Raw genomic sequence first — 26,399 nt, 5'->3', positions numbered from 1 at the left:
CGAGTGTAACCCATTCTCTTAAAAGCGTTTCAAATTAATTGATGCTTCCAGTGTATTTCCTCTTGCATAAGATGAGCCCTTCAGGCCCCAAAGAGAAAGACAAGAAAAGACAATACATTTAGCTGCAGGGGACATTCTCCTCTGTCCAGGCCACTGGGGCCTTCAGAGTCTGACCAGAGACTCCAGTGGACACACAGTTGGGAGGGCTGACTCTGGGGGAGGACACACATCCTTGGGGGGACCTTTCTGTGGTTGCCTATTCTCCCATCATCCCTCAAATGATGGTATCAGTGGAAGAAAAAATATATATATGATTCTCTCCTAGATTTCTGTCTCCTCGGGTGTCAAAAGCTGTCAACATTTGTTTTTTTAAGTCGTTTGGCTTACTGAAGATGAGCTTTAAAATATTCAGAAACAACGTCACGGAAATATGGGAGGGGTTCAGTGTTGCAGACCCAGTTGAGTTTTTCTTGGACCCAGTCATTGGGAGGCTGGAGGAATGGTGCTGTATGGTACTGTTGGGGCCATAGAGGACAAACAATGACCCACGACCATAAATTACCAGGGGTGTGAGCGTCAGGGGGCCACCACTATCCAGGCTATGTGGTGCAGATGTGTGTGGGGGAGAGTTTTTCTGCAGGGAAACAAAGCCAGGAGCATGTGCTCATCGCTTCAAACAAATTGTATTCCTGAAACTTAATTCTGCTTCCGGGAATTTGTTTTAGGGAAAGAAGCAGAGCTGAACAGAAGCATTTAAGGACATAAAAAGCCGTGCTATTTGTAGTGACAAAGAGTGGTATTTCTCGTGCCTTCCTTCCCCACACCCCATGATCTTTATACAACCCTGAGAATGCCATAAATTCCGTAAATAACTGGGCAAAAGGCAGGGGGAACGTGGTGATGAAATAGTACATTCTTAGAGATATAGTTACTTTGAATCCTGTGCAACGAATAAGCACGGATAAATGTGGCGTAAAAGTGAAAAAGCTAGTAACAGCAAAGAGAGACCCAGAAGCTCCAACATGTGTCTCATAATAGGAGTTTCTAAGAGAAAAAAAGCAGAGAGAAGGGATTAGAGAAAATAGCTCATGTTCTATTTCAACTCTGAGAAAGAATTTTAGATTGAGAGTGTTCCCTGAGTGTTGAGCAGAACGAATGAAGAAAACCCAAATGTTGACCCAAAACAGTGGCATTTCAAAGCACCAAGAATGAAGAAAAAGTCCTAACGTATTTCACCATCAGTCTGATTGAGAGAGTTGATGTCTCAAAGTTCTGGGACAAAATCATTTTGAAATGAGATTTCTGTCCTCAGCCAAATTAGCGTAATTGGAAAGCAAAATAAAGATGTTTCGGATAAGCAAAAGCTCAAAAATTGTATTCCTCAGAGACTTTTGAGGAAAAAAGTTGCTTGAGGATACACTCAAGCAAAATGAAATGTGAATCCAGGACAGGAGAAATAGTATATAAGAAGCAGCACTGAACAGATAAATGAGTAAAACTGGAAATGCATGGAATGGAGACATCCCAACCCATGCCATGAAACGTGAGAAAGGATTGCAAAGAAGAAGAAAGTATGACAAATGTAAAAAAAACAAACAAAAATATATAAAATAATGATGCATGTGTGGGAGACAGCTTAAGTAACAACCAACCCTGAGAGTGAAGGGACGCATAGGATGTCAGAGGGTTCCATCCCACTATCCAACCCAGGATCCCACAGTGCATTCATTGTCATGTCTTGCTCCCATCCATGACATTTCTTCCTTCGTGCCTTACGCGTCATGGCCATGGTGTTTTTGAAGAGTACTGGTTGGTTGTTTCCTAGAATGCCTCTCCACTTGGGTTTGTCCAGTGTCTTTTCATGATTAGACTGAGGTTATGCATTTTTGGCAAAAAGAAAAATTCTCGGAAGTGATAATGCCTTTTTCAGGACATCGTGTCAGGGAGCGTGTGATGCTGTCTTGTTACTGATAAGCCGGTATCTACAGTGTTTCTTCCTTTGAAGTCAGAATTTTCCTCTTTGCAATTGATAACCATCTTGGGGGAGGTACTTTTCGACAATGAAAACATGCTGTTTCTCCTCAGAACTGTTCCCCGTGGGTTTTAGCATCCGTCGGTGAGTCTGGTCTGCAGCAGTTATCTGGGGTGTCTGCATAACGCTGATTTTCTGTTTCCCTCGTTCCTTCTACGTGTATTACTTGGAATTCTTCTGCAAGGAAGAGCTGCTCCTTTTTCTCGTTTACCTATTTATTCAATGATTATATCAGTATGGGACCCAGGAATGTTCATTTTATATTTTGGGTTTGTCATTTGTTTTCTTGCTCAAATTCCTTCAGCTTTGGCCATTGGGAGCTCCTCCTGGTTGGCTCCCTATATCTTTTTGACATACCCCCAATTCTTCTTCTAGCATTTCCTTGAGTTTCTGTGAGCATAAGATATCCCGGCCAATGGTAAAGTAGAATTTAAGCAACAGTAATAATAATAATAATAATTATTAAATGGAACGAAGGCAAATTTCATTTTGATAAAAGGTACACTCTTTCAAAATTTGAGACTCCAACTTGTAGGCAACGAACAATGTAAGTTTTGAATACACAAAGTAAAAACTGATAGAGATTGCAGTGGACGTGTGTTGGCTTCTACCTGCGCAGCGTTTGCGCCTCACGACCCACGCATTTTGCAAAGAGAAGTAGCTTCCTGAGAGACAGCCCAAATCAATCTACCTTAAACCAATGCTGTACCATTTGCCAAGTTTTGAAGTTTGCGTACGTTTTGAGCCTAAGTGAACAATGTGCAAAGCTCTAAAGACATCCACGGAAAAAAATAAAGCCTGAACACGGAGATGGCAATGAGTGTGGTGGGGTTCTGGATCCGTGTTCCGTGTTTGTGGGCAGGAAAGGCGTGTCCTCTTGAAGGGATATAGGATGTCCTGCATTAAATGGTCTCCTGTTCTCCTAGTATTTGGCGCGTGTCTTTTCCAGGGTTGTCCTCTCGAGGGTGTTTGACGAGGTGATCGAGGTGAACCTGATAGACAGTGCCGATTACATCCACCTGGCCTTTCTGAACAGACCGGAGCTAGGAGTCACCCTCACCAAGCTTCACTGTTGGACGCTGACCCGTTATAGCAAGTGCGTCTTCCTGGATGCAGACACCCTGGTGAGTACAGGGGGGTGGTGAGGACCAGAGGCTCCACTCGATGAGGAGCTCCTTAAACACCATGCTCTCCCTCCTTAAGCAGGCTGCTAGCTCTTGCCCAGGGATTCCCACAAGTTAACCTGCATCTCTGTCATCAACAGTGACGTTCAGTCCATCAAAATCGGGTATTCGTACCTGCTAGCACAGTGCTGGATCCTGCTGTGGACGCTGAGGGCCTTGAAGGCACCTTTCTTCCCAGGGAGGCATTCATAAGCACGTTCTTTCACGTGCACAAAACGGAATAATGGAGAAAAACTATTTTGCCTTGCTTGTATGTTGAACTGCGTAGTCCCGACTGGGCTGCTGCACCTGGCCTCTTAAGCTATGGCATTCCCCCGTTGTCTTTCGGGCTTATGACCTGCGGTGTGGGAGCCCATGGTGGCCACTTTCAAAAACAATATTGCAAAGTCGAAATGGACAATGGCGTGGAGTGTTGGAGATCTGTTTGGGTGCAGAATCACCCCGGTAAGAAGAGGAAGAGATGCAGAGAAATTTAGGAACAATAGCGTAACCAGAATGATGGTTTTTTAAAATTTCCACACAGAGCACAATTTAGAAAGCCAATAGATGTCGGGGGGATCTGCAGTCAGTCAAGCCCTGGAAGGCAACGGTTGACATCATATTGACTTGCAAACCCCTCCGTTCACGGTTTCCATAGTTTCATTAATCGCATTTGCCAGATTCAAGAGGTTATACAATTAAGAGAGTTCCGTGGAGGATCTTAAGAACCTCGAGAAAATAATGTAATTTCAGAGACAGCGTGATTGCAACCACTTGAAATAAACCGGAGAGCGATCTTGCTTGCACACTCTTCTCTTGAATATGAGCCTAAAAGAGAAGAGTCGACTCCAAAAAAAAAAAAAAAAAAAAAAAAAACAGGGCACAGGTTTCCGCTCACTGACCGTTTTGCCCAGCTCACCCTAAAGCTCCCACTGCATCTCGCACTTGCGAACCGGAGGTGGGAGAAATGTTGCTGCAGGTTCCCCGTGCTCTGCTCCACCAGGTGCTGTCCAATATCGATGAGCTGTTCGAGAGGGGTGAGTTTTCTGCAGCCCCGGATCCCGGCTGGCCGGATTGTTTCAACAGCGGCGTCTTCGTCTTTCAGCCCTCCCTTGAGACGCACGGCCTCCTGCTGCAGCACGCCACCGACCACGGCAGCTTCGACGGTAGGCGAGGGGAAGCTGGGAATTGCTGGAGGAGAATGGGGCTGTTGCCAGTCTTCCTACCACTTCTCCATCCTCACCGCCCCCCCTCCCCACCCCGATATGTGAGAAGGGCCCATTGAAGTCAGTTAAAGGTGGAGATGGAAGAAGAAAGCCAGGCAGGGCGAAAGGAGTAAATGAAGACGTTAGCAAGCGAGTGTGCAACAGAGAGAACCGTTGAAAATATGCTGATGACCCCTCACTCCTGATCGTACAGAATGGATAGGCGAATCTTTCTTGAGAGGGCCAGCTAATAATAAATATTTCGCATGGGTGGGCCGCGTGATCTCTGTGGCAAATAGAAAGCGGCCATTCTCAAGACTTCAACGGACAAGCATGGCTGTGTTCCGGTGAAACGTTATTTATGAAAACAGATACAGGGCGTGGTTGGCTGACCCCATTTATAGAATAAAGGGAAGAATTAAAATGAGCCAGCTAGAAGTCACACATCTCACTGAACCAGAGGGACAGACGGGAAAAGTGCTGGAATTTTTGTAACGTAAAAGGAAATAGTAGACTGATGAAGAACTGCCTCTGGGAAAGGATGAGAGGTGAACGAAGTCAGCAAAAACGGTAGGAAAGCAATGTCGCTCCTGGCTACACCTTATTGGGAAAGGAGTGGAGAATTTGGGAGACAGAAGGCGATTTTATTATTAAGAGTTTGGGTTATCAGTGGAGAATTTTGCAGCGACTATGCATTTGTTTAAATTAATGGTATGGGTTATTAGTCACGTTTTTTTTTTTCTCCTCAAAGCCCCAGTACATACTTGTATATGTTAGTTGTAGGTCCCTCTGGTTCCTCTATGTGGGATCCCGCCACAGCATGGCTCGATGAGCGGCATGTCCATGCCCAGGATCCAACTGGTGAACCCTAGGCTGCGGAAGCATAGCGTGCGATCTTAACCATTATGCCACCGGCCAACCCCGGTAGTCACCTTGGAGGCAACGATCATGTTGTAAGGGCAGCAAGAAGAAGTATAATTATCAACGTTGAATGCCAGTGTTTATGTCACGCCCTTCAAACACATCTTGCATTCTTTCAGCGTCCTGCAGCGTTCCATCTTAACCTCCTTGGGCGTTTGTTAATTATTTAGGGGCAGATCAAGGCTTATTGAACAGCTTCTTCAGCAGCTGGTCGACGGCCGATATCCACAAGCATCTGCCGTTCATCTATAACCTGAGTAGTAACACCGCATACACGTACAGCCCCGCCTTCAAACAGTAAGTTCTCCATGGCGCCAAATCCTTCTGGGCCTGCCGCCATGTTGCCACCTTCTCTCTGAGAATCTGTATCAGCTTTTGGCATTTTGGGGAAAAAAAAAAAAAAAGATTAGCTCATTCCTCTGCTTGCTTATTGCTTTAAATGATAGCTAGTCAAGTCAACGAGTCTTAAGGATGGTGGATCCCAAAGTGTTGTCCAGGGAACCCTGGGGGGGGGGTTCCCCACAGCTCTTCCCAGTGCCTTCAAGGTCAAAACGACTTTAGAAAAATAACTCTAAGACCTTGTTTTCCTTTTGCACTGTCATTTTCTCATAAGCGTACATGGGTTTTATGGAAACTCCATGACGTGATAAAGCGATGCACTGAATGTAGGCACAGATATGAGAAGCATGCTGTCTCGTCTTAAGATGGTCGATCTCACTCTTTCTACAAGTTGTTTTTTTAAATAATAGTCATTTTTCATGAAAAAAATGAAAGTTATGTCAACATATAATGGGTTGATTGTGTTTTAATGGATTGGTAAATATATTTTTTAATTGCTCAGTTTTAATGTCTGTCGCAGAAAATGTATGTATAGAGAGAATCCACATGAAGAAAGTGCTTTTGGTCCTTGGTGATTTTTAAGAATGTCAGGAGGTCCTAGGACCAAAATGTTTGAGATCTGCTGCTGTAGGTGACGTTGTTATAAATGAAAATAGAAAATCTGAGAAGGATCTAGGAAATGAATCATTCTAGAGGATGCATTTTTAACAGGGGCCATATTGCCCCCAAGGAGGCAGAAATTGGTTCTTGGGGAGTGAAAAATTGTATCCTTTTCAATGTATAAAGCACAGAGATACATACAGAACATAGACCCAGTGGGACCATGGTATTGAAATCTCATGGGAAGGCGATTATGAAAAAAAATGTTTAAATAGGTTCTTGGATGATGGGAATGGTGATAAGGGGGGGAAAAAAGTTGAGAGGAGAAAATTCCCAATTTTGTAAAAAAAAAAAAAAAGCCAATTTTGTGGTTGGTAGCTTGCAATATCTACTATAAAAGCTATTATTTTTTTGTCCCTATCTGTTTTTTGGTGAGGAAGATTGGCCTAAAGCTAATATCTGTTGCCAATCTTCCTCTGTTTTGTATGTGGGATGCCGCCACAGTGTGGCTTGACCCGCAGCGTGTAGGTCCATGGCTGGGATCCGAACCCGCGAACCCCAGGCTGCCCAAGCACAGTGTGCAAACTTAACCACTACGCCACTGGGCCAGCCCCCATTTCCTTATCTTTTCAAGGAGATGATGATATGGGCCCCCATACTGTGCATCTTTAGTAGACTCTTAATTTGTTCTTCGAGCTTTAAGGAACATCCCAATGGGTTAGGAATACATTTCTTGGTGCTTAGAAAATGAAATACTGCAAACGTTGGCTGTTGAAAAAATTATCTTTAAGTACGATAACGGCAAGTCAACATAGTCGTGATTACGTGATTTTCAATAACCCGTTGAGACGAGCCTTTAGGTGTCTCTGCCTTTGTCGAGTCTCTTGGTTGTTGCGTGCTTTCTGCACGGGTCCGATCGCTTCCGAGTGGTAGGCAGACTCCTTGGCGTTGCCTTCTCAGGTTCGGTTCGAGTGCAAAGGTGGTCCACTTTTTGGGGTCCAGAAAGCCTTGGAACTACAAGTACAATCCACAGACTGGCTCGGTTTTGGAGGAGGGCTCCGAGCTGGTCACCCAGCACCAGGCATCGTTTCTCAAGGTCTGGTGGGGCATCTACCACGGCAGCATCCTGCCTCTTTACGAAAGCATCCGGGACGAGCAAGAACACGCATCTCCAGGACGCACGGTAAGCGACTGACTCCCTTGAAAACCAAGATCTGAGAACGGGCATAAACTCTCTGTGATCAGTGCCCGGTGTGTTTTCTTCAAACACGCCAGCTGCTTCCACCTGCTGTGTTTCGGGCAGAAGGATGCTGAAGAGGCAGGCAACATCTTTTTTTTTTTTTTTGGCTCAGAAGAGCGAGTGTTTAATGAGCAGAAATGCTGCTGTGTTGTAGGGGACCGATGAATAAATAGATTATTTCAACGAGCCGCCTTCATCAGGGCGAGAGCCACTCACGGAGAAGTGGCTGAAGATGGTTGATTACAACTTTGTTCAGGAAGACACTTTCCACTTTAAATCCTTTGAAGTAGCAACTGGAGGAAGTTTCTGAAGGGCATTTGAAACGTTTTTGATTGACACCAATTTGTTTTTTTTTTTAAAGATGCCACGGTAACCCTAAATGCACCAGACAGCGACGTTTCCACCGTCCGCTTGATGTGCATACATCTCTCTTGCAGAACGCCTCTTGAAAGGAGGTCCCAGGAAACTATTTCTTGATCGTTTTTTGAGTAGCACATTTCCTGGTGCAATGGAGTCGCTGATCAGCAAATGCATTGCTTGGGAAATGGAAATGCAGTTGTAGTTTAGTGTTTCCCCTGCTTTTTGTTTGCTGGGGCTTGGCGCTCCTTTGCAAGGACTCCAAGTTCCTCTGATCATTTGACCTGTGGGAATGGGGTTTTTTCGTATTCGTGCCGCCGCATTCATTGCCTCCTATTTTCTGCCAGATGGGTTGCTGCACGTCAGGTTGTATATAAAGGAAAGTAAGACTTCGAGTTAGCTGGTTCTGGGAAAGAAAACGTTGAGAGCTGTCTAGGAAACATGTGCTGGGTGCTCCAGCAGGAGGACCGCCTGTCACCTGAGTGTTGAATCAGAATTCGCTTTGCGAGTTGTCCTGTCGGGGATATGAGAGCATTTGCTCTTGCTTCAGAGCATCCGGCTCTGTGCAGGGTCTGCTCAGAACATTTACAGGTTCTCGGGGCCCGATTGAATAAGCCCACGTGGCATTTGTTAGTTGAGCTTATGTGTAATGAATCCAGAAGGTCGGGCTGAGAAGCCCCAGCCATGCAGAGGATGGGATGGCACCTGGGGCTTCGAGGGCAACTGGAGGGTTGAAAAGATATAAGGAGGACTTAGTAAGAGCGTCCACTTTTTCTGCAGGCTTGCCTCGGTGGTGTTGGGGCACCATGTGCAAATTCAGCTCCCAGTGCTGAGGGGCCGTGTGCAAATTCTGTGCCCAGTGCCGGAAACCTGTGTGCAGATTCAGCGGTGGGGTCCAGCCAGGCGTGGCCTGCTGAGGATCCTTCAGAGACGAACGTGGGAGTGGACGAGACCCCACCCTCACCTGAAGGAGGCCATTCTGAAGACGTAAGTACCTGCACCCCACACGGGTGTGACGGAGAATCAGACACTGGCTCCCCAGGGAGCCCGCTCAGAGAGGCTGCTTCCTTATTCCTGGCGAGGGGGTTTAGAGGGAGACACCTAGTCTTCGGTTTGCTCTGGTGTTGGGGGCTCCTGCGTTTATTTAGAGCATTGTGCAATTATGTTTTGTGGTATACCAAATAACGGTGCGCCCCCCCCCCCGCTGAAAAAAAGGAGATGAGATCAAAGAAACAGAGGTCAGACAGAAAGATGGGGAGATGCTGCGCTGCGGGCTTCAGAGATGGAGGAAGAGGCCAGGAGCCAAGGAAGCTGGAGAAGGCAAGGGAATGGGTCATCTGGAGCCTCCAGAAGGCGCACTGACACCTTGCTTTTAGCTCCTTGAGACCCGTGTTCAAATTCTGACCTCCAGAACTTTAAAATAATCAATCTGCATTGTAATTTCAGCCGCCCTGTTTGTGGTCATTGGTGACGGCAGCTACAGGAAACCCATAGACACATTGAGAACAGCTGTCTAGTCTCATCCAGGTATTGAGGGCGTCCCAAAAGTTTCAGGTTCAGAAGGCAATGCTCTTGTCCCCCCTCTCGAGCCCGATTTCCAGGCCACACGGCTCTGCATGCTGAGAGGTTTCAGCAGAATCCCCGACTTGAATGTGGCTTGCAGAGATCCATGTTGACCCCATGTTCGTTTCTATTGAGGTGGGATCTGCAGAATTCTATCCTCAGAGAAGAAAAATGAGAGTGCAGCACCTTATTTGCAAAAAGAATCGTATTCCACCAGGCTGTCGTTTCTCCATCCACGATTTCCAAGCAACGACATTGGGTCAATGCTGGATGTTTCAAGATTTCTCATTTAAACCCTTACGTTGAAAGGCATTTTCAGTCCCTTGAATTTCTCACTGGAATTACGATGAGCTCGTAAGGGACGGATTTGCGGGCTGGGTTGAAGGGAAGTCATATTTTTCTGTCTATTTTGATAGCTTTGGGGGAGCTCTTTCCTGTTGATTATAAGCCACCGCTGTTTAAATTTTAGCAAATTTCTTTGGAAGGAACCCTATGTGTCACTCTTGTATGGGATAAATTCTATGCACGCTGCAATAATTTTTGAGTTTGGATTTTGCGTCCATCCAAACAAATGGAAAGACCCTCAGGTTCGGACGATGAAGAGAGGTGGTAGAAAATGAGCTTTTTGTAGTTTTTTCATTCATCCTTATGTATGATGAGCTTCCCACAGCCCAGATGTGGCCCCGGGAAGTGCCTTATGTGAGTTAGATAAAGGACATCTGTTTATTCCAGTCAGGATCTGAAGAATCTGGTGGTTAGGCTCTTCCCTTGTGTGTAGGAGGAGGAGCCACGCCTGTAGTAGGGTTTTTAGGAAAATCAACATTCGCGTGAAATGTTTGGCGGACGATCAGACTCTGTTGAGTATAGACGACCATTTCCAACTCTAATGGTTAATTGAATGTGTCAAGTTCGCTGGGCTAAGGGATGCCCAGAGAGCTGGTAAAATGTCATTTCTGGGTGGAGGGAGGGGCGGTGGGGCTGTTTCTGGATGAGATTAGCATTTGAATGGGTGGACTGAGTAAGGCAGACCGCCCTCCCCAGTGTGGGTGGGCCTCATGCAATCCGGTGAGGGCTTGAATGGAACAAAAGGGCAGTGGAAGGGCAAATTTGCTCTCTGCTGGAGCTGGGACATCCATCTTCTCCCGCCCTCGGACATCGGCCCTCTTGCTTCCTGGTTCTTTGGACTTGAACTGAATTACGCACCAACTTTCTGAGCCTCCAGCTTGCAAACGTCAGACGGTGGGACTTCTTAGCTTCCATAATCATGTGAGCCAATTCCTCAAGGTCAATCTCTTTCTGGATATCTGTGTATATCCTATTGGGTCTGTCTCTGGAGAAGTCCAATGCACACACACCACCTTTCTAATTCCTGGTTATGTGATTTTGATCTTATTCCATCATTTTGGAGTGTGTCTGAGTGGTTCTAAAAGCATGGCCCAAGCTCTGTCTGAATCAGAATCATTTAAAAGGATTTTTCCTTTTGTCGATGACCTTAAAGCCTATTATCGATCCCATGAGCACTGCCTCGTCACCGGAGACATTAGTCCCCCAGCCCAGGTTGTCGTGCATGCCCATCTCAGCAGAATCAGAACCATGTTCGCAGCGCAGAGAGCGCTTCAGTTCAAAGAACACTGTATTAATACTCCGCATTCAATTCGTGTTAATTGTGATTTACTCGATTGCTGTGGGTTTGCTTGGTGTCTCTACCTTCCTTTTGGGTTTGTAACTGTTGACAAAGCTGTGGCTTAAAGAGCAGATAGCTGTCTTTCTGTGTGTGTGCGTAAGTACCATTTCAATCCAAGCCAAGCCAAGGGGAGCTTTTTCTCCTGAAGGGTTCAGGGCATGTCGGGCAAAGCTGACGGCAAGGATCGAGATCTCAGGAGGGTCTTTTCTTGATGCGCAGTGAGATGGACAATGGCAGCCAAAGACCGCAAGTTCATCGGCAGCAGCCCAGAGAAGAGGAACGGTTGGCTCCGCCTGTGACCAAGATTGGGGTGCCATTTTGGCAGGTGTCGTGTGGCTCTGAACCCTACCCCATCCTCAAGAGGCCATCCTGGGGAAAGAAGGAAGGCGGGAAAAGTCTTCAGAATTGGAGTGAAGTGGGTTCCCAGGGGCCAGGACAAGTCCTGGGACAAGAGGAGGAACCCCCATCAAAAACGAAATCCCTCCCATGTCACTACGGGCTCTGGGGCGTGTAGATGCCACCTGGGACCCGCCGTCTTTCTGCGCCCAGTTGGAGCTTGAGCCCAAGGCCGAGGGTAGGGTAGGGGGACATGACTTCTTAGCCCGGTTCAGGATATTTAACTAGTTCTCAGAAGTAATTGCAGGCTCTCTCATCTCTGTGGCTCTGCGCAGCCTCGTTCCCTTCCGTCTCCCCCCGGAGCTTCAGAAAAGTGCCGGAAGCCAACAGCCCACCTTCAAAGGGCAGGTCTCTGAAATGAATACAGAATGATCCACCTCGAGACAGAACTTTGAGAAATAGGGAACTGCCATGGGGTGGAGGGAACAAGAGACTCATTCAGTGGAAGGCTTGTGGGAGACGGCAGGCCGGCAGCGGACTTGTCTACTGAAATGTTTAATTCTGACAGCAGCGGGGTGGGTCTTCGAAGATGTGAGGGAAAGAAGGTGGGACTCAGGCATCCGATACCCAGCTGAGCTCACGCTTCCGCATCCGGGAGGACGTCTCAGCCGTGAAGGAGCTCCGGGGAGCAGCGTGCTGTGAGCGCCTCTTAAATCCTTCTGGAAGGGAACAGTGTGGATCCATAGAGAGCTGTGGTTGGAAGGGCTGGAGGTGCAACTAAAGCCACGTAAATAAGTAAATAGAGACTCAACCCCAAACATTTGGGGGCTCGTGTTTGCAGCCCACAACACAGACGTTAAAAACCTTGATGGAATAAAAAGAAGATAAACAGGAAACAGTGTTTTGGAGTGTCTGCTCCCACCCATTGTCCCATCCTTCATCCCTACTCCCGTCTCTGCTGAATCTTCCATCCTCCCATCTGTGACTGACGGGTTGGGGGTGATTGCTTTGTAAGGAAATCTCTACGGCGTGAGTCTCTTCTGATGAGCTTGTGTCTCTGAAAGGGGTGAAGTGGATCGATACACTTTTAAAAGGGAGGGATGCTTTTCCAGGATCGGGAGGATGTATTTTCCCATTTCACACTCCCTGAGAGGTCTTTGGAATATATTATGCAGCCTGGCTGCCACCTACCGGCCATCCGTTGAATTATCGACCGTGGGTTCTTTATTTTGGGGAGCTGGAACCCGTCCAAAAAAAAAAAAAAGAGTATTTCCATAAATCCCTATAAGTATGGAAGAGCTGGGTCTGGATTCTGGGGTCCGTATTCCAAAGGGCAGCCTTTGTGCCCAGAATGATGACAGCCTTGTTGGGGACCAGGTCTCCGTTTTCAAGAGGAAGGCTGACAATCTAAATGACTTCCTATGTCAATTAGTGCAGTAGAAAAATATATTTTCCATTTAGCATCTGCGCAGCCAAGTGTTTGGGTACAGGAATGGTGTAGTTAATGAAAAGAATATCTAATTGACATCCCATCTAAATGAATGTATTAGAGAAATCGCTTTGCCGTTTATCATCTTCTCAGCCAAGTGTTTGGGTACGGGAAATATTGTGGCTAACGAAAAGATGAGAGAGGCCCTTCATTTTTATAAACATATTGGTGGTTTTTACTGTGGTTCATAGTATATCTTATTTTTAATGAAACCTTTTATGGAAGAATAACATACATATAAAAAAGGACACACTTATGTACTTCCTATGTATGCATCTTGAGGGACTTTACAGAGTGAAAAAACCCAAATAGCCGTGATCTAGAAAGTCACCCCCAAAAGGCTCGTTGCACCCTGCCTGTCTCCGGAAAACGCTATGCCGACTTTGACCAAATCTAGCTTAGCGGTGAGCGGTTTTGAGCTCGTTCTAGACGGAATCCTGCAGTCTGACCTCTTTGGCTTGGCGTGTCTGTGAGCTCCATCCGTCGTGCTGAGTGACCCCGTGCTTCCTTCCTTCTCACGGGCCGCCTGCTATCGAACTGTCTGAAGGCACAATTTATTTTGATCCATGCTTCTGTGGATGGGCCCTCGAGAATCGTGGCTGGCAGGGAGAAAAGGCTGCTGGGAACAAGCGTGTGCACGCATCTCCTCGCCCTTCTGTGTCACTAGTATAGGAACTATTTTTTTTCCACCGTGTTCCCTTTTCAACCCCTCAGCAGCGTCCGTGGATGACTAGAAACCAGTTCGTTCATATTTTGTTTGGGAGTAGCATGTTTTGTTTCCCGCTTAGGCAAGCTGACTCTAAAGCCAGGTTGGGAAGAGGACCCACTTGGATGTCGTACGGGATTGTCATTGTTTTCCACGTTCACACTTACATCAGGAACCCACCTGGAAGGGATGTTACGCAGAGAGTGAGTTTGGGGTCAATAACGCAGCACGCTTTATCGACAACACTGTCATTTCCCCACCGCCTCCTCCTGCTTTTCCTCTGCCATCCATCAGGCACCCACACGTGGGGGGACCTATTTTCGGATTCTCTCTTCTTTTGTTTTATTTTCCTCTTTTTTGCACCAATAACAGATTGTCACAATTACCCCCCGGCTTTAAAATATCTCATTACCGGTCCTGCAACTTCTGCCACGTTTTTCTTCTTTCCTTGCCTCTTCCAGCCCCTTTACATTTCCATATGAATAGTAGGATCCGCTTGGCGGGCTCTTGAAGAAAACCTTCTGGAATTCTGACTGGGGCTGCGTTGAATTCTATAGCTCAGTTTTACGAGGATGAATAACCTCAAAGTCTCGAGTCTTCTGTTCTGTGAACTTGAGTCTTAACTGTGCGTTGCCTTAGTAGGAATCTGATATATTTCTTATAAACATATATTTATGACATATGTATCTTATATATATATATGCACACATACACACACATATATTTAGTCTAGCCTTTCATTATTCTTGGCGGGAGAGTTGCTGTGAAACACGTAGCTTCGCCAGTTGCTGAAAGTGGAAAATCCCTCTTTGGTTCTTGGACGGAGTCATAAATTTATATTTTTAGCTTCCTCCGGCAGTCATAACTTTCACAAGACTGCAGCCCGTGATGCAAAAGGGGAGCTTCCCTTTTATCTGTTCTAAATGGATGTGTTTATCAATTCCGCGTCTGTTGTGCATAGATCTGGCTGCACCATCTGGCTGCGTGCCGTGTGCGCTCTCCGCCTCCCCTTTCCAGACCCGCAGCCCTTTTTTTGTAAGCCTCTCTCCATCCTTCCGTCTCTCTCTCTCCTTTGAGCCAAGAATCCCCTGAATTGTTTCCAGTTTCCATTCTGTCTTTAGAGGTGACCTGAACTTCAGGCGGCTGGTGACGGGGATGAATCAGCGAAATCGTTATTATCCGAAGGATAAAAATAAATGCATTTCACAAAAGTCACATTTTGCAGACGTGCGTTCGTTCGTAAGCCTGCCTGCGATGGTCGGAAGGGCTGACGTTGCACCACGCTGTTGCTAAAATCTCGTCTCCGAATTCTCCCCATGCTTTCTGCCCGCCGTGTAAAGAAGGAAGTACCTATTTGTAGCCAGTAAGAATAAGTGGAATATTTCCTATTAATGTATCAGTTTATATTTCAGTTGTGTATTGTTTTGAAACAAACCCGTGGGTCTTGTTCAGAAATGTCAAGTGTGCGTTGATCGAACTTCTCTTCCTTCGTGAGTTAAATTTGTGAGTTTCTAAGGCATCTGCAGGAGACAAGCTGGGAAGCCAGAGGATTATTTCATCGTCTCTTATCAAATACGTAACTCTGAGTTAGATCCCTTTCGGGGAAGGATGCTCTTTCATGACGCCCACATGGAATCTACTGATCTGTTCTTTGTCGAGAGAAATTGAGATGACAGAATTGGCATTTCCCCCCATCTTTTTGAGATTACCCACATCTTTCGGCACTTCTCATTTGCCAGGCTAAGTGCTTCATTGGCGGCCCATCCCAACAAATCTCTGTGCGACATAAACCCAAGAAGCTTACGAGGTCATTTAGCAACCAGGGATGGGCGCCCGATAAAATGGAGCTGCTGTTAGCCCCAGTCTTTAATGTTTTGCATAACTTTATCGTTTTGCTTTACACCATAATTATTAAGAACTTAGTTTCATTTTTGGATTTCACATCCATAATCAAGATCTGGAAGAAGGAGCCCATATTTTAACTTGCACTACTGAGTTTAGGAGATGGAAAAAATTTTTGAAAAAGCGAATTTGTGATTACTGTGTTATCGTCTACATTTTAAATATTTCTTAATGAATTTCACCAATAATGACTTTTTTGGAGGGGTTGTCTAAGTTCTTACAGCAAACTTATTCCAGTTTCTTCATGTTCTGCCTCAGGACATTTGCACAGGCTGTCCTGGTTTTCTCAGTATGTTCTTTGGCTCCCTCCATCTCTACTCTTTCTTCATCATTTCATCCTGTTCATCCTTCAGATGTCATTTTAGGTGCTACTCCTTCAGGAGTACCTTCCCCCTCCTGACAAGGTCGATGTGACCTTGATAACAGTGGCTCTCGGTTCTCCGTACTTTTTCTCCTTAGAATTTCTCACAGCCTGTCACTTTAGAGGGGTGATTTGTGGAACATCCAGCTTTCTCCTTGGACAGTAAGCGTCAGGGTGGGGCTCACGCCGTGGAGCCCACTCTGCCGTCTTCATACCTGCCTTTTGATGACTCTGTGGGGTCTGCGTGACTCCGTGCCTCGGTTAATGCAGGATGAAGCGTACTTTCTCTATTACCGAAATGCAGACATCATACATTTGGGAGCTGAGTCTCGGAGCGGCCGGGCTCCACATAGGGTCAACTCAAAATCGCTGGGGCTGTGCCCGGGGAATCTGCATTCCCAGGATGGAGACTCACTTAGTTCTGAGGACAGGCAGAGGAGCCTGCGTTGACGCCCATGTCTTTCTGCGGCGTGCGTGCAGTGAGGATGGGCCCATTTGTCAACGATCTCTGGTCTCTGTGGCTGACACTCATGAGGTTCACGGCAGGAGCCTCTGGACCTTTTGTGGCCCCTGCCTGTGCGCACAGGCTTGCTGCTTGACCCTGAATTCATCAGGGTAGGCGAGGGGCTGTACCAATGGTCCCCGGGTGTGGAAAAATCTCTTTCTTGTTGGTGTTGCCATCAGCTGGGGAGGCAAAGGCATGCAGCGTGCCGTCATCGAGGGATCCAGGATCCTCCCGTGGTTCTGCTGCATCTTCTTGTAGGGCAGCTCTTCCCCGCTGTGGTCCCCTGAGAGAGAATTAGGGTCTCCTGTGGCAGCCAGTCGTGCAGATAATGCACTGAGTTGTCTCCTGTGCGTCTGGGATGGTCTTAGCTGGGTGCCGTCCTTGGGAGCGTTGAGAAAATAGTCACTCGAGTCGCTTTTGGTTGAGGTTCATTTTCTGGCGGGACCCCCGTTGCAACAGGCTGGGGGGACCTTGCTGTTCCCCTGACCTGTGGGGACAGAGGGTAGGAAAAGCACAGAGGGTGAGAATGAGTCACACAGCCCCGCTTAGATGCAAGGAGACCGGCGCAGGAGTTTGATGGGTGCGAGCCCGAGACCAGAGCAGACGGGGGCGTTTTCAGGTGAGCTGTGTTCCTTTAAGGTTTGTTTTTGCAAACTTGTTTTTGCTCTCTCTGTATGACAGATGGTAGGTTGGCCTGAAATTGAGATAGAGTGATGGGGGACCCGTTGTCACCACCGTGCCCCCCAACTTGCAGACTCCACAGAGACCCCAGCCACCTCGGTACACCCCACTTACGCTTCTTTGGTGCATCCGTCTTGCTCATGGCTCGTTTTTCTTTTCAGCGTGTCTGTGTCCGATGAATACCAGAGAACACGCCCTATGGTTTTCTTCTTCATCCCCTGACCTTTCTGAGTGGTTTTCCCAGATGAGTGTATTGATGACCCAGGTGGATAAGGGACTCGCTTGTCTACCCAGATTTTCCTGCCTCCTCCATCATTGTGTTTCCTGTTGGTCATTTGCTTTAGGAAGAATTAGGACAGAAAAAGATGCAACATCAATGGATCATATCCGCCATCCCTGGGGCCAGCCACATGCACGCACACCAGCCGGTGATCCCAACTTCCAAGCTGACTGTGTTGAAATGACTCCGCCTGCTTCTCTTGGTGCCTCCAGCCCGTCTGCTTATCTGGGGTGCTTGGTCCACGGTCTTTCTCATCCTTATTGATGATGCCCTTTCTCTCTGTGTGAAAGCAGTTCTGCAAAAGTTAATTGCCGTCAACTGGAGGGGCTGTGCTGTGTTTTCCTGCAGAGCGAGCATGGAAACCAACGCACGGCGATCCATTGTCTAAAAGGAACAGAATCAAAGCTGGGAAATTTGGGCGGGGGGGGTGGTGGTGAATGTTTCGATGCAAATGGAGCATGCAATGATTTCTTCTTTGAGAGAACGAAGATGCATGCTTCCTGTCCCTTTCTCTTACGGATGTCGTCCTCTTAAACTTCATTCTCTCTGTGGATGCATTTAGTGAAAGCGATTGCTAATTTTTTTTTTTTTTCTCTAACAATGATCTAATAACATCTTTTGGTCTTTAAGTAATAGCAGGTATGGCTCTGGAGCTGAGCATCGGGGCTATGATGAAAATGAGTACTGAATCTGAGTCTTGGTCTGTCTGGGCTGCTATCGCAAAAAAACTATAGAGTCGGGGGGGCTTATAAACAAGAGAAAGTATTTCTCCCGGTTCTGGAGGCTGCAGGTTCAAGATCAAGGTGTCTTGTCCAAGATTTGGTGTCTGTTGAGGACCAGCCTCCTGGCTCATGGATGACCGTCGTCTTGCTGTGTCCTCATGGGGTGGGAGGGGTGAGGGAGGTCTCTGGGCTCTCTTTTATAAGGGCACTACTGCCACTCATGGGGGCTCCACCCTCATGACCTCATCCCCTCCCCAGAGCCCCACCCCCTAACACCATCCCATTGTGGGTTAGGCCTCAACATATGAATTTGGAGGTGGGCACAAATACTCAGTTTATAGCACCATATATTTGGAATCTGGCCTGCTAGATAATAACTATTTCAGTGTGCGTGACACTTTTACCAGAATTTCCCCTTGGGGAAAATGTACACGCTTTTTTCTCCTACTTTGTCAGTCTAGGCAACGCCAAATGCAGGATTTGGAACTTATTTCTAGCGCTCTTGGTGACAGGGTTCCTTCTGAAACTCCACTGGTTTGCACGTGGCACTCGGGGTTCCCTTCTTCGAGGGCAGCCCCTGTGTACTGATTTTGAGGCTCTATGAATTGGTAATTGGTGGGTGACGTGGTGTGGGAGTGGTGTTGGGCAGACCTGCCGTGGACAGCTAAGCTGTGCGGTGGGTGAGTTTATCACCCTCTCTGAGCATCCATGCATTGGTGACAGGGGTGCCTGCCTCCTAGAGCTGGGTCTGGATGGGACCCTCGTTGGTGCCTGGCTCGTAAGATTAGCTCCAGTCCTATCACCAAGGCTGCTCCCAGCGGATGGCGCCAAGAAGGTCCCCACCTCCTGGGCGATGCACACGCCTGGGATGGCGTCCTGGTCAGTTGGGCGCCGTGAGCGCTAGGACACGGACTCTGAGTGGTTCATTCACTCATCTGAGGCGCACTGACGTTGTCCTCCTACCCGTCTGTCCGCTGTACCATGGATGATGCTTATTTGCGATTTTGCGTAATACCCTGTTTCGTAAAATCGAGAGACTTTGTTGTTTTTTTGGATACTGACCTCCTCTCCTTATCACAACGATGCACTCGCCGTGCCGTTTTCTGCCGAGAGCTGGTTTGGGATGTGCGACGGGTCCCGTTGAATTCCAGAAAGTTATAATTCCCAGGAATTTACTAAGCCCAAATCCTAGTGATCTATCCTGGAAAGGATCTTTTTTAACCTTTGCAACTTCCTTGACCAACAGGATGGTGCCGTTTGAATAATAAATACGGGAACGAGTGTGGAAAGCAGAACCTTATCCGTAAAAACTGTTCAAAACCAGTGTGGCACATGATCACGGGAGAAAACTACACGCCCAGGGGCACAGAAACTATGATTTAACTCTCTGGTGTCCAATATATTTCTCCACATCCACACAGCATCTGGGAAATACCTGAGTCAGCTTTAGTTTCCAACTAAGATTTATAAAGTCAACTTTATATATATATATATATATAAAATATATATACACATATATGCACACACAACTTTATATGCATATATATAGGAATTCCTATCAGGTGCATATTTTTGTCTTTTTCTGATCCCTGGTAAGAAGCGTTTAAAGGGAATGTCTTTATTATTTTTGTTGGCCCATTTGAGTGCCAACCAAAAGGAAGATGTGAGTATGTGTTTGTGTATGCACGTTTGTGTACTGATATATTCTTTCAAACGTATGCCCTGTGCAGATAGAAACCCTGCCATTGCAAGAAGACAACTATTTCAATTACTATTTAAATGGTTTTGCCAAGCCGTCCAAAATCTTATGGGCTTTATTTCCATAAGGTGGAAGTTTTCTTCATTTCACGTAGTTTGGTCGTATATAACCAAATGATGCAAACATTGAGGTTTTGGTGGGTGCAAGTATCTAATCAACGCAGGGGTGTGTGTCAAATGGTTTAGTGGCTGGAAATGAAAACAGTTCTTAGGAAAAATTGAGCCCATGTAGAGTTATAATTTGTAAAATTTCAAAAAATTAGGCCAAAAAAGCATCTTCTTAGAATATCGTATTCAATTCGGCGTGCGTTTTGTTCGAAAGGAAAGTGCCGACGATCCGCGCCCTCTCTCTGAGAACTGAGACGGCTAGATAGGCTGGATGTGTTAGGTATCTTTCACTCCTTGACGGACCGCTTCTAAACCCATCTCCTGTTGGCTTGTGTTTCCTAGGTTGACCTGGCCGTCTCCATTTCCGAGATGTCTCTTAAAGAAAAAGTCAGGGAACTGAGTCCCGAGGAGGAAAGGAGAAAATGGGAGGAGGGACACGTAGACTACATGGGGCAGGATGCCTTTGCCCGCATCCAGGAGAAGCTGGACCGCTTTCTGCAGTAACCCGTGCGGTCAGGCCGCACCCCGTGTGGTCGGACGGTGTCCTGCTGCGTGGTCCCGTTCCCCGGACATCTCCGGTCCTTTCAAAGGGAAAAGCCATTCGACTCTGTGCCTCTATTTATGGTTGAGCAACTCGAGTGCCTCTCAGAAACGACATAACCATGAAAACCCAGCTTGAAGCCCCCCGCTGATTCGAGCTGACTGTGCCTCCTTAGCTTGGTCAGCCGAGCGGTCCTTTCTTCTTGTCACCCTGTCAGCAAAAGGGAGCGGGAATAAACGTCCCGTGGACCTTTGGCAGCGGCCTCTGGGCTTGCTCGAAGGAGCTCAGAAATGCCGCCTTGGACCACGTGCTACCGTATCCATCCCCCATAGGGTTGGACGTCACTGCAGGTTTTCTTCTGTCCCCGAGCTAATAACGCTCGAATGTGTCTTCAGTTCCTCGGGAACCCTCAAGAATGCAAAGTCCTTCCCTTGAGGACGAAGCAGAGACCTTGAGTTGTGACTCGCCTTTAAGGACTTCACGAAGCCCGTCTGAGAAACAGCACCGGGGCCGTCGTTTCTCTTCTGCAAAACCCAGTGGGACCTGAGAGAGCCGTTGACGGATGCCCGATTTGGGAAAGGCCGGAGGTGTTTGGAAGAGAGATTCTAGCTGGCCTGGGGGTTACCGCCCGGTTTAGAAGAACTGACGTTTATACCAAGTCGCTTCTGCTGACAGCTCCCTCGGGAGGAGGGGATCCGGAGCGGCTCTTTGCTCAGAGGGAAATCCGTTTGCAGACGCTTGGCTGCCCCTGGCTGCGTCTCGCTACCTCAGTTTCTCCATACTGTATGGCATGACTGCGCTCTCCCAGCCATTTCAGCTCAGCTCTTTTGAGAGAAATTCTCAGTTTTATGAGACTGGATGCTTTACCCTTCGGGAAAGCCTCGTCTTCGGAAGTCTTCCCGATTTTGTGAATGGATGCACTGGGCTGGAGCATCTCCCGCGGTCACCGTTCGTGGCCACTGCAGTTATAGTTAAAAACGGGCTTCCCTGTCATCAAGAGGGAAATGGGATATTTTTGAGGTTTGAATGGTTGCTTTCTCATGCCCGGATTGCCGGGCAGTGAAAGGTTAATTGGACGCCCCGTTTGGGAGAAGGTGAGAGGGCCGTGTTAAGATTCAGTGCATGCTTTTGGCCTCGTTTTGCATCGCCTGGAGCAGGTGACGCTGCTGGGCGGTCTGGGTGGAGGTGGGGCGTCCGTTGTGGCGTTTGCTTGTGCAAGGTGTGAGTTAGGAAGGGGTTGTTTCTCTTGGTGTGTGGGCGGTTAAGGATCTGAAGTCTCTCTTGGGATGACACATACGATGCTTCAGGGCCCATTGATAATAGCCATGTGGACCTAGCCTTACGGGGTTGCGGTGGGGTCATCCCCAACCATCAGGGTAACACCATAAATTCCCCCTGGGAAAAGAACGTCGGGGGCTCGGTGCTCTGGTGTCGGTCTATGGAAAACAGAAGCCTGAGCCTGACAAACGGGAGAGGGGCTTCTCCAGAGGGTGGATGGGTCAGTCTGGCTCAGCTTCTCTGGAGGAGAGAATTCACGTTGACGCACGCGGGTTCACCGGCTTCCGAGGTGCCTTCCAGTGCAAAGGCGTTTCTTTTGAAATTTGAACTGTTTACTCCTCGCTCCCTGGAATCTCATTAGATCTCTGTAGGGAAGCTGCCCATCTTCCCAGCATTGGCTTGTTAATTTCACTCATTCATTCATTCATTCATTCATTCATTCATTGATCCATCCATCCATCACGTGGTTTTGGCGGTCCTCTCTCGACGGCAGGCGTTGGGACAGGTGCTGAATCAATATGTGAGAAGTTCAACAACATTTTGATGACTTCTGAGCCCCGTCCATCTAAGAGGTGTGATTCCACGTTATTTCCTGAATAACGCCCATGCCAGAATCTGTGCTGTGTGATGTCAGGACTGCCCAATTAGATAAGTTGAGTCCCCGAGAGATGTGATTTGTGATTTATCGCTAAATTTTTGGTACAGAGAAGAGAGGTTTTTGTCTAGGTTTTTCTGCTCTAGAAATATTGCCGAATTATTATTTGGGGGCAGGAGGTAATGGCACGGGGAAGAAAGACGTTTCTGGATATACGGACTTGGCCGGGTGGATGAAGCTGTGGAGACTTAGAGGAAGAAAGTAGAGTCTTTTTGTTCCCCAAAGTTGCTTGGTCACATCCTGCTGGAAACTGTCTGGGTCTTGAATGCCCGCCAACCGTCCTCCTGCTAATGGTTTTTGGTGTGGAACTGCCCACAGGTTGAAACAGAATGGGGTTTCTTTATTTTTTTTTTCTTTAAATGTTTTTTTAAATTATTTTATTGAGGTCATGTGGGCTTATAATATTGTGGAATTTCAGGTGTACATCACTATATTCCAGTTTCTGTATAGACTGCCTCGTTTTCCCCACCAACAGTCTGGTTTTTATCTGTCACTGTATATATGTGCCCCTTTACTCTTTCGGCTGTGCCCCGACCCTTTCTGTTCTGGGAACCGCCAATCTGTTCTCTTTGTCCATGTGTTAGTTTATCTTCCACATATGAGTTAATTCATACGGTGTCTGTCTTTCTCTGTCTGGCTTATTTCGCTTGACACAATACCCTCAAGGTCCATCCACATTGTCATGAATAGAATGATTTTGGCTTTTTCATGGCTGAGTAGTATTCCATTGTGTATATACACCACGTCTTTATCCAATCATGGGTCAATGGGCCCTTGGGTTGCTTCCACGTCTTGGCTATTGTGAATAATGCCACAATGAACATAGGGGTGCATATGTCTTTTTGAATCCTTGATTTCAAGTTCTTTGGCTAAATACCCAGTAGTGGAATAGCTGGGTCCTATGGTATTTCTATTTTTAATTTTTTGAGAAATCTCCCTACTGTTTTCCATAGTGGCTGCACTAGTTTGCATTCCAGAATGGGGTTTCTTTCTGTCGACCACTCCTGAATTGGGAAAAGCAGACCCACAACACTTTCTAATTTCGTAGCTCTCTGCTCTTTAGAGTATAATGTTATCATACTGATCAGACCACTGCCTTACATTTAACACTGATGTCTTACTTGCCCGCTCCTTCCACCACGCTAAGAAACAAAACTGGAGCATTTTTTTCTTGGCGCACAAAACACCTGTGGCTACATTTTGGTGCAGCTCCAATTACACCTGGTGTAGGAAATTCTGTATCAGACTTTGCAGGTAAAACACATTTTCTTTTAAGTTTAGGAGCAAAAACTGTACTGGCAGTATTTTAAAGATAGCACCAACTGTTAACCAAGATTGTGAACAGAAGGAATCAGCAATTTATAATATTTATAAACCATAAATTCTCAATTTATAATATTCCCTCCCAGTTTATATTTATAAACTAAATATTATATTTAATATAATAATAGAATCCTCCAGAAAAAAATAAATGACTAAGAGAATATCAGGTATTGAAGTCAGCTGGGTTAGAAACCTCTCGTGTAGCTGCGTACCTTGGGGAGGAAAGGCATTGAGACGTGGAGAACGCTGCATTTAATAAATTTAATCTCTGGAAGAACAGAACTTGTGAAAATATTTGAGGATCTCTCGCATTCTAAGGTTGCATCAGAGTTTACTTGTCCGGAGAAGTTGAGAATCATCATATCAGCGAGAGATTATTTCCCTGGCTGGATTTGTACCCTCATCCTTTTTTTGGAATCCTTTCTTCCTTGCTGCCTCCTGGCCAGGGTCAGCCTGAGACCCAGTTCCTACTTGGCCTCGGCTCGAGAAGAACGCAGACGCTGAATTGTTGGTCTGCACGCTGCTTAGCCATTTTGCATTCAAGTGGGTTTCTTCCAGGGAGCATTCAAATGGGTTGCTTCCACTGAAGCGGGTCAACTGAGGATGGCATGAAGGAACGAGGCCAGCCAGAATTCATAGCAGAGTGTGCAGAGCGTCTGGGAAGAGAAAATCTTGCAGGTGCATTTTTTTGGGAAGCTGACTCTCGGTGGCTGGCAGACCAGCTGGTCTAGGCACTGTGCCCTCAAGAAGACCATGAAGAGCATCAAAGAAGACAGTATCCGCTGTTTATGGACTCTCCAGGGGGCCTTTTGAGTTTGGCCGTGGGAGCCGTATTGCAGGTGGTCCCTGAGGAACGGCCCTTCATCAGCGTCGCACCCAAGTTGGGCCAGGTTCCCATCGTTTCCGACCATTCCGATGAGTGTCACCTTCAACCCCAAGTTGATGTCCATTCTGGTCCTCTCCTTGGGTGAAGAAGATTCTGCCCCCTTTTCTGGAGGCGTCCCCGTCTTCCTAATGGCTGACCCTTTTGGTTGAGGAGGCTGACTTTCGAGATGGAAGTACCGGAATGGTTGAGATTTGCCATGCTGTGATGAAATGGTTGGGGTGATGTCCCCAGACGACACGTGTCTTCTCTCTCCGTATGGGATCTTTATGCTAGCAAGAAACTCACTGGATTGCTTGAGCGAAATGGTGACGATGGGGTGAGTGAGTGGGGAGGGTCAGAGGTGAGGGGAAAAACTGGAGAGCTGGTATGGTCCACGGACAAGACCAAGAACCGCCCATGGGACCAGGCGGTGTTTCCTCGGAGAGATGCTGCCAACAGCCCAGTGCGGAACCAGGAGGCACACGTGATGAGCTCAGCTGGGTCCTCCTTGGCTGCCCTTGGCTGTGGAGGGCAGCACATCTTGATTGACTGTCCCACCTCGTACCTGGCGGGGAGGAGGAGGGGACCCTAAGCAGCGTTGGGCGCGGACAGCCGAAGATCGGGGAGAGACTGATGAGCAGAAGGAAGAACAAGACGGTTTCCTCCTTCGCTGGCCTTCATCCAGACCTCATGAGTGTTTCTCAGACGCTAACGGCTAACTTGGCATAAAGCCCTGAGATCTTGCGTCGCACAAGATCCACCAACGCTATGGGAACGGAAGGAGCAGGAATCCGTAAAGCATTTAGAGCAACGTGTGCACCTGTCAAGGACTTAGTAAATGGTGTCCACCATCATCATGATTTTCACCCTGAGGCCACTTGCAGGCTCGCGGAGGAGGGTTGAAATCAGTGAGCGATGCGTGGCGGGGACGGGCATGGGGATGGGGACGGCCATGTGTTTGCCATTTGTTATCGGCGACTTGGGGGAACCTGTCCTTGGAGCCAGGTCTCTGAAAGCTCACGCCCTCCAACCCGCTGCCTCAGAACCTGCGGAGATCAGCCGAGACCGCCCCCCCCCCCGAAGGAGAAAAGCAGGGGCTGTTCAGAGCTGTGACTGAGAGACACAGAGCAGGTGGATGACATGTACGCGTGGTTCAGAATGTGACAGGAGGCACCACTCTGAAGAGAACACACATAAGAATCGGGGAGTGTGTGGATGTGAGGGTTAATATCATGTGTAAACGCAATGGCCATGGGGTGTCTAGATATTTGGTCAAACATTATTTCTGGGTGAGATTATCATTTGAATCGGTGGGCTCAGGGAAGCAGATTGCCCTCTTCTGTGTGGGTGGGCCTCGTCCAAGCAATTGAAGGACTGAATAGAATCAAAAGCTGAAAAAGAAAGAATGCTGTCTCTTTTCCCCACGGTCCTTGAGCTGGGACAGCGTATGTTCTCCTGCCTTTGGACTCGGCCTCAGACTGGAATTCACACCCTCGGCTCTCCTGGATCTCCAGCTTGCTGATGGCCGACCTTGGGACATGTCAGCCTCTGGGATCATGTGAGAAAATTTATCATAATAAATCAAGGTCATGTATCTATCATCTATGTATCCATCCATCATCCATCCATCCATCATCTTTCTATTCATCCATCTATCTATCCATCCATCTATCCATCCATCCATCCATCCATCCATCCATCTATCTATCCATCCATCTATCTATCCATCCATCCATCTATCCATCCATCTATCCATCCATCTGTCCATCCATCCATCCATCCATC

General features: G+C 47.3%; 1 protein-coding gene across 2 annotated transcripts in view; it reads left to right on the top strand.

Moving 5' to 3' along the window:
• The window catches only part of GYG2 (glycogenin 2), a 38,808-nt gene extending 12,501 nt beyond the window's left edge, over positions 1–26,307 (top strand). The window contains exons 4-9 of one of the 2 annotated variants that reach the window (XM_046673582.1): positions 2,982–3,156; positions 4,199–4,361; positions 5,492–5,618; positions 7,221–7,443; positions 8,638–8,844; positions 20,295–26,307. In XM_046673582.1, the coding sequence (XP_046529538.1) occupies positions 2,982–3,156; positions 4,199–4,361; positions 5,492–5,618; positions 7,221–7,443; positions 8,638–8,844; positions 20,295–20,456 (1,057 nt within the window). In that variant the 3' untranslated portion in view covers positions 20,457–26,307. Of the gene's footprint in view, positions 1–2,981; positions 3,157–4,198; positions 4,362–5,491; positions 5,619–7,220; positions 7,444–8,637; positions 8,845–11,323; positions 11,986–20,294 lie in introns of those variants that run through there. The other variant, XM_046673583.1, reaches the window with a different exon arrangement.
• The last annotated feature ends 92 nt before the right edge of the window (positions 26,308–26,399 follow it).

Source organism: Equus quagga, chromosome 10, assembly GCF_021613505.1.
Source record: "Equus quagga isolate Etosha38 chromosome 10, UCLA_HA_Equagga_1.0, whole genome shotgun sequence".
Classification (NCBI taxonomy): Eukaryota; Metazoa; Chordata; class Mammalia; order Perissodactyla; family Equidae; genus Equus; species Equus quagga.
Note: the sequence above shows the minus strand (reverse complement) of the source record. Positions and strands in the feature narration are given on the sequence as shown.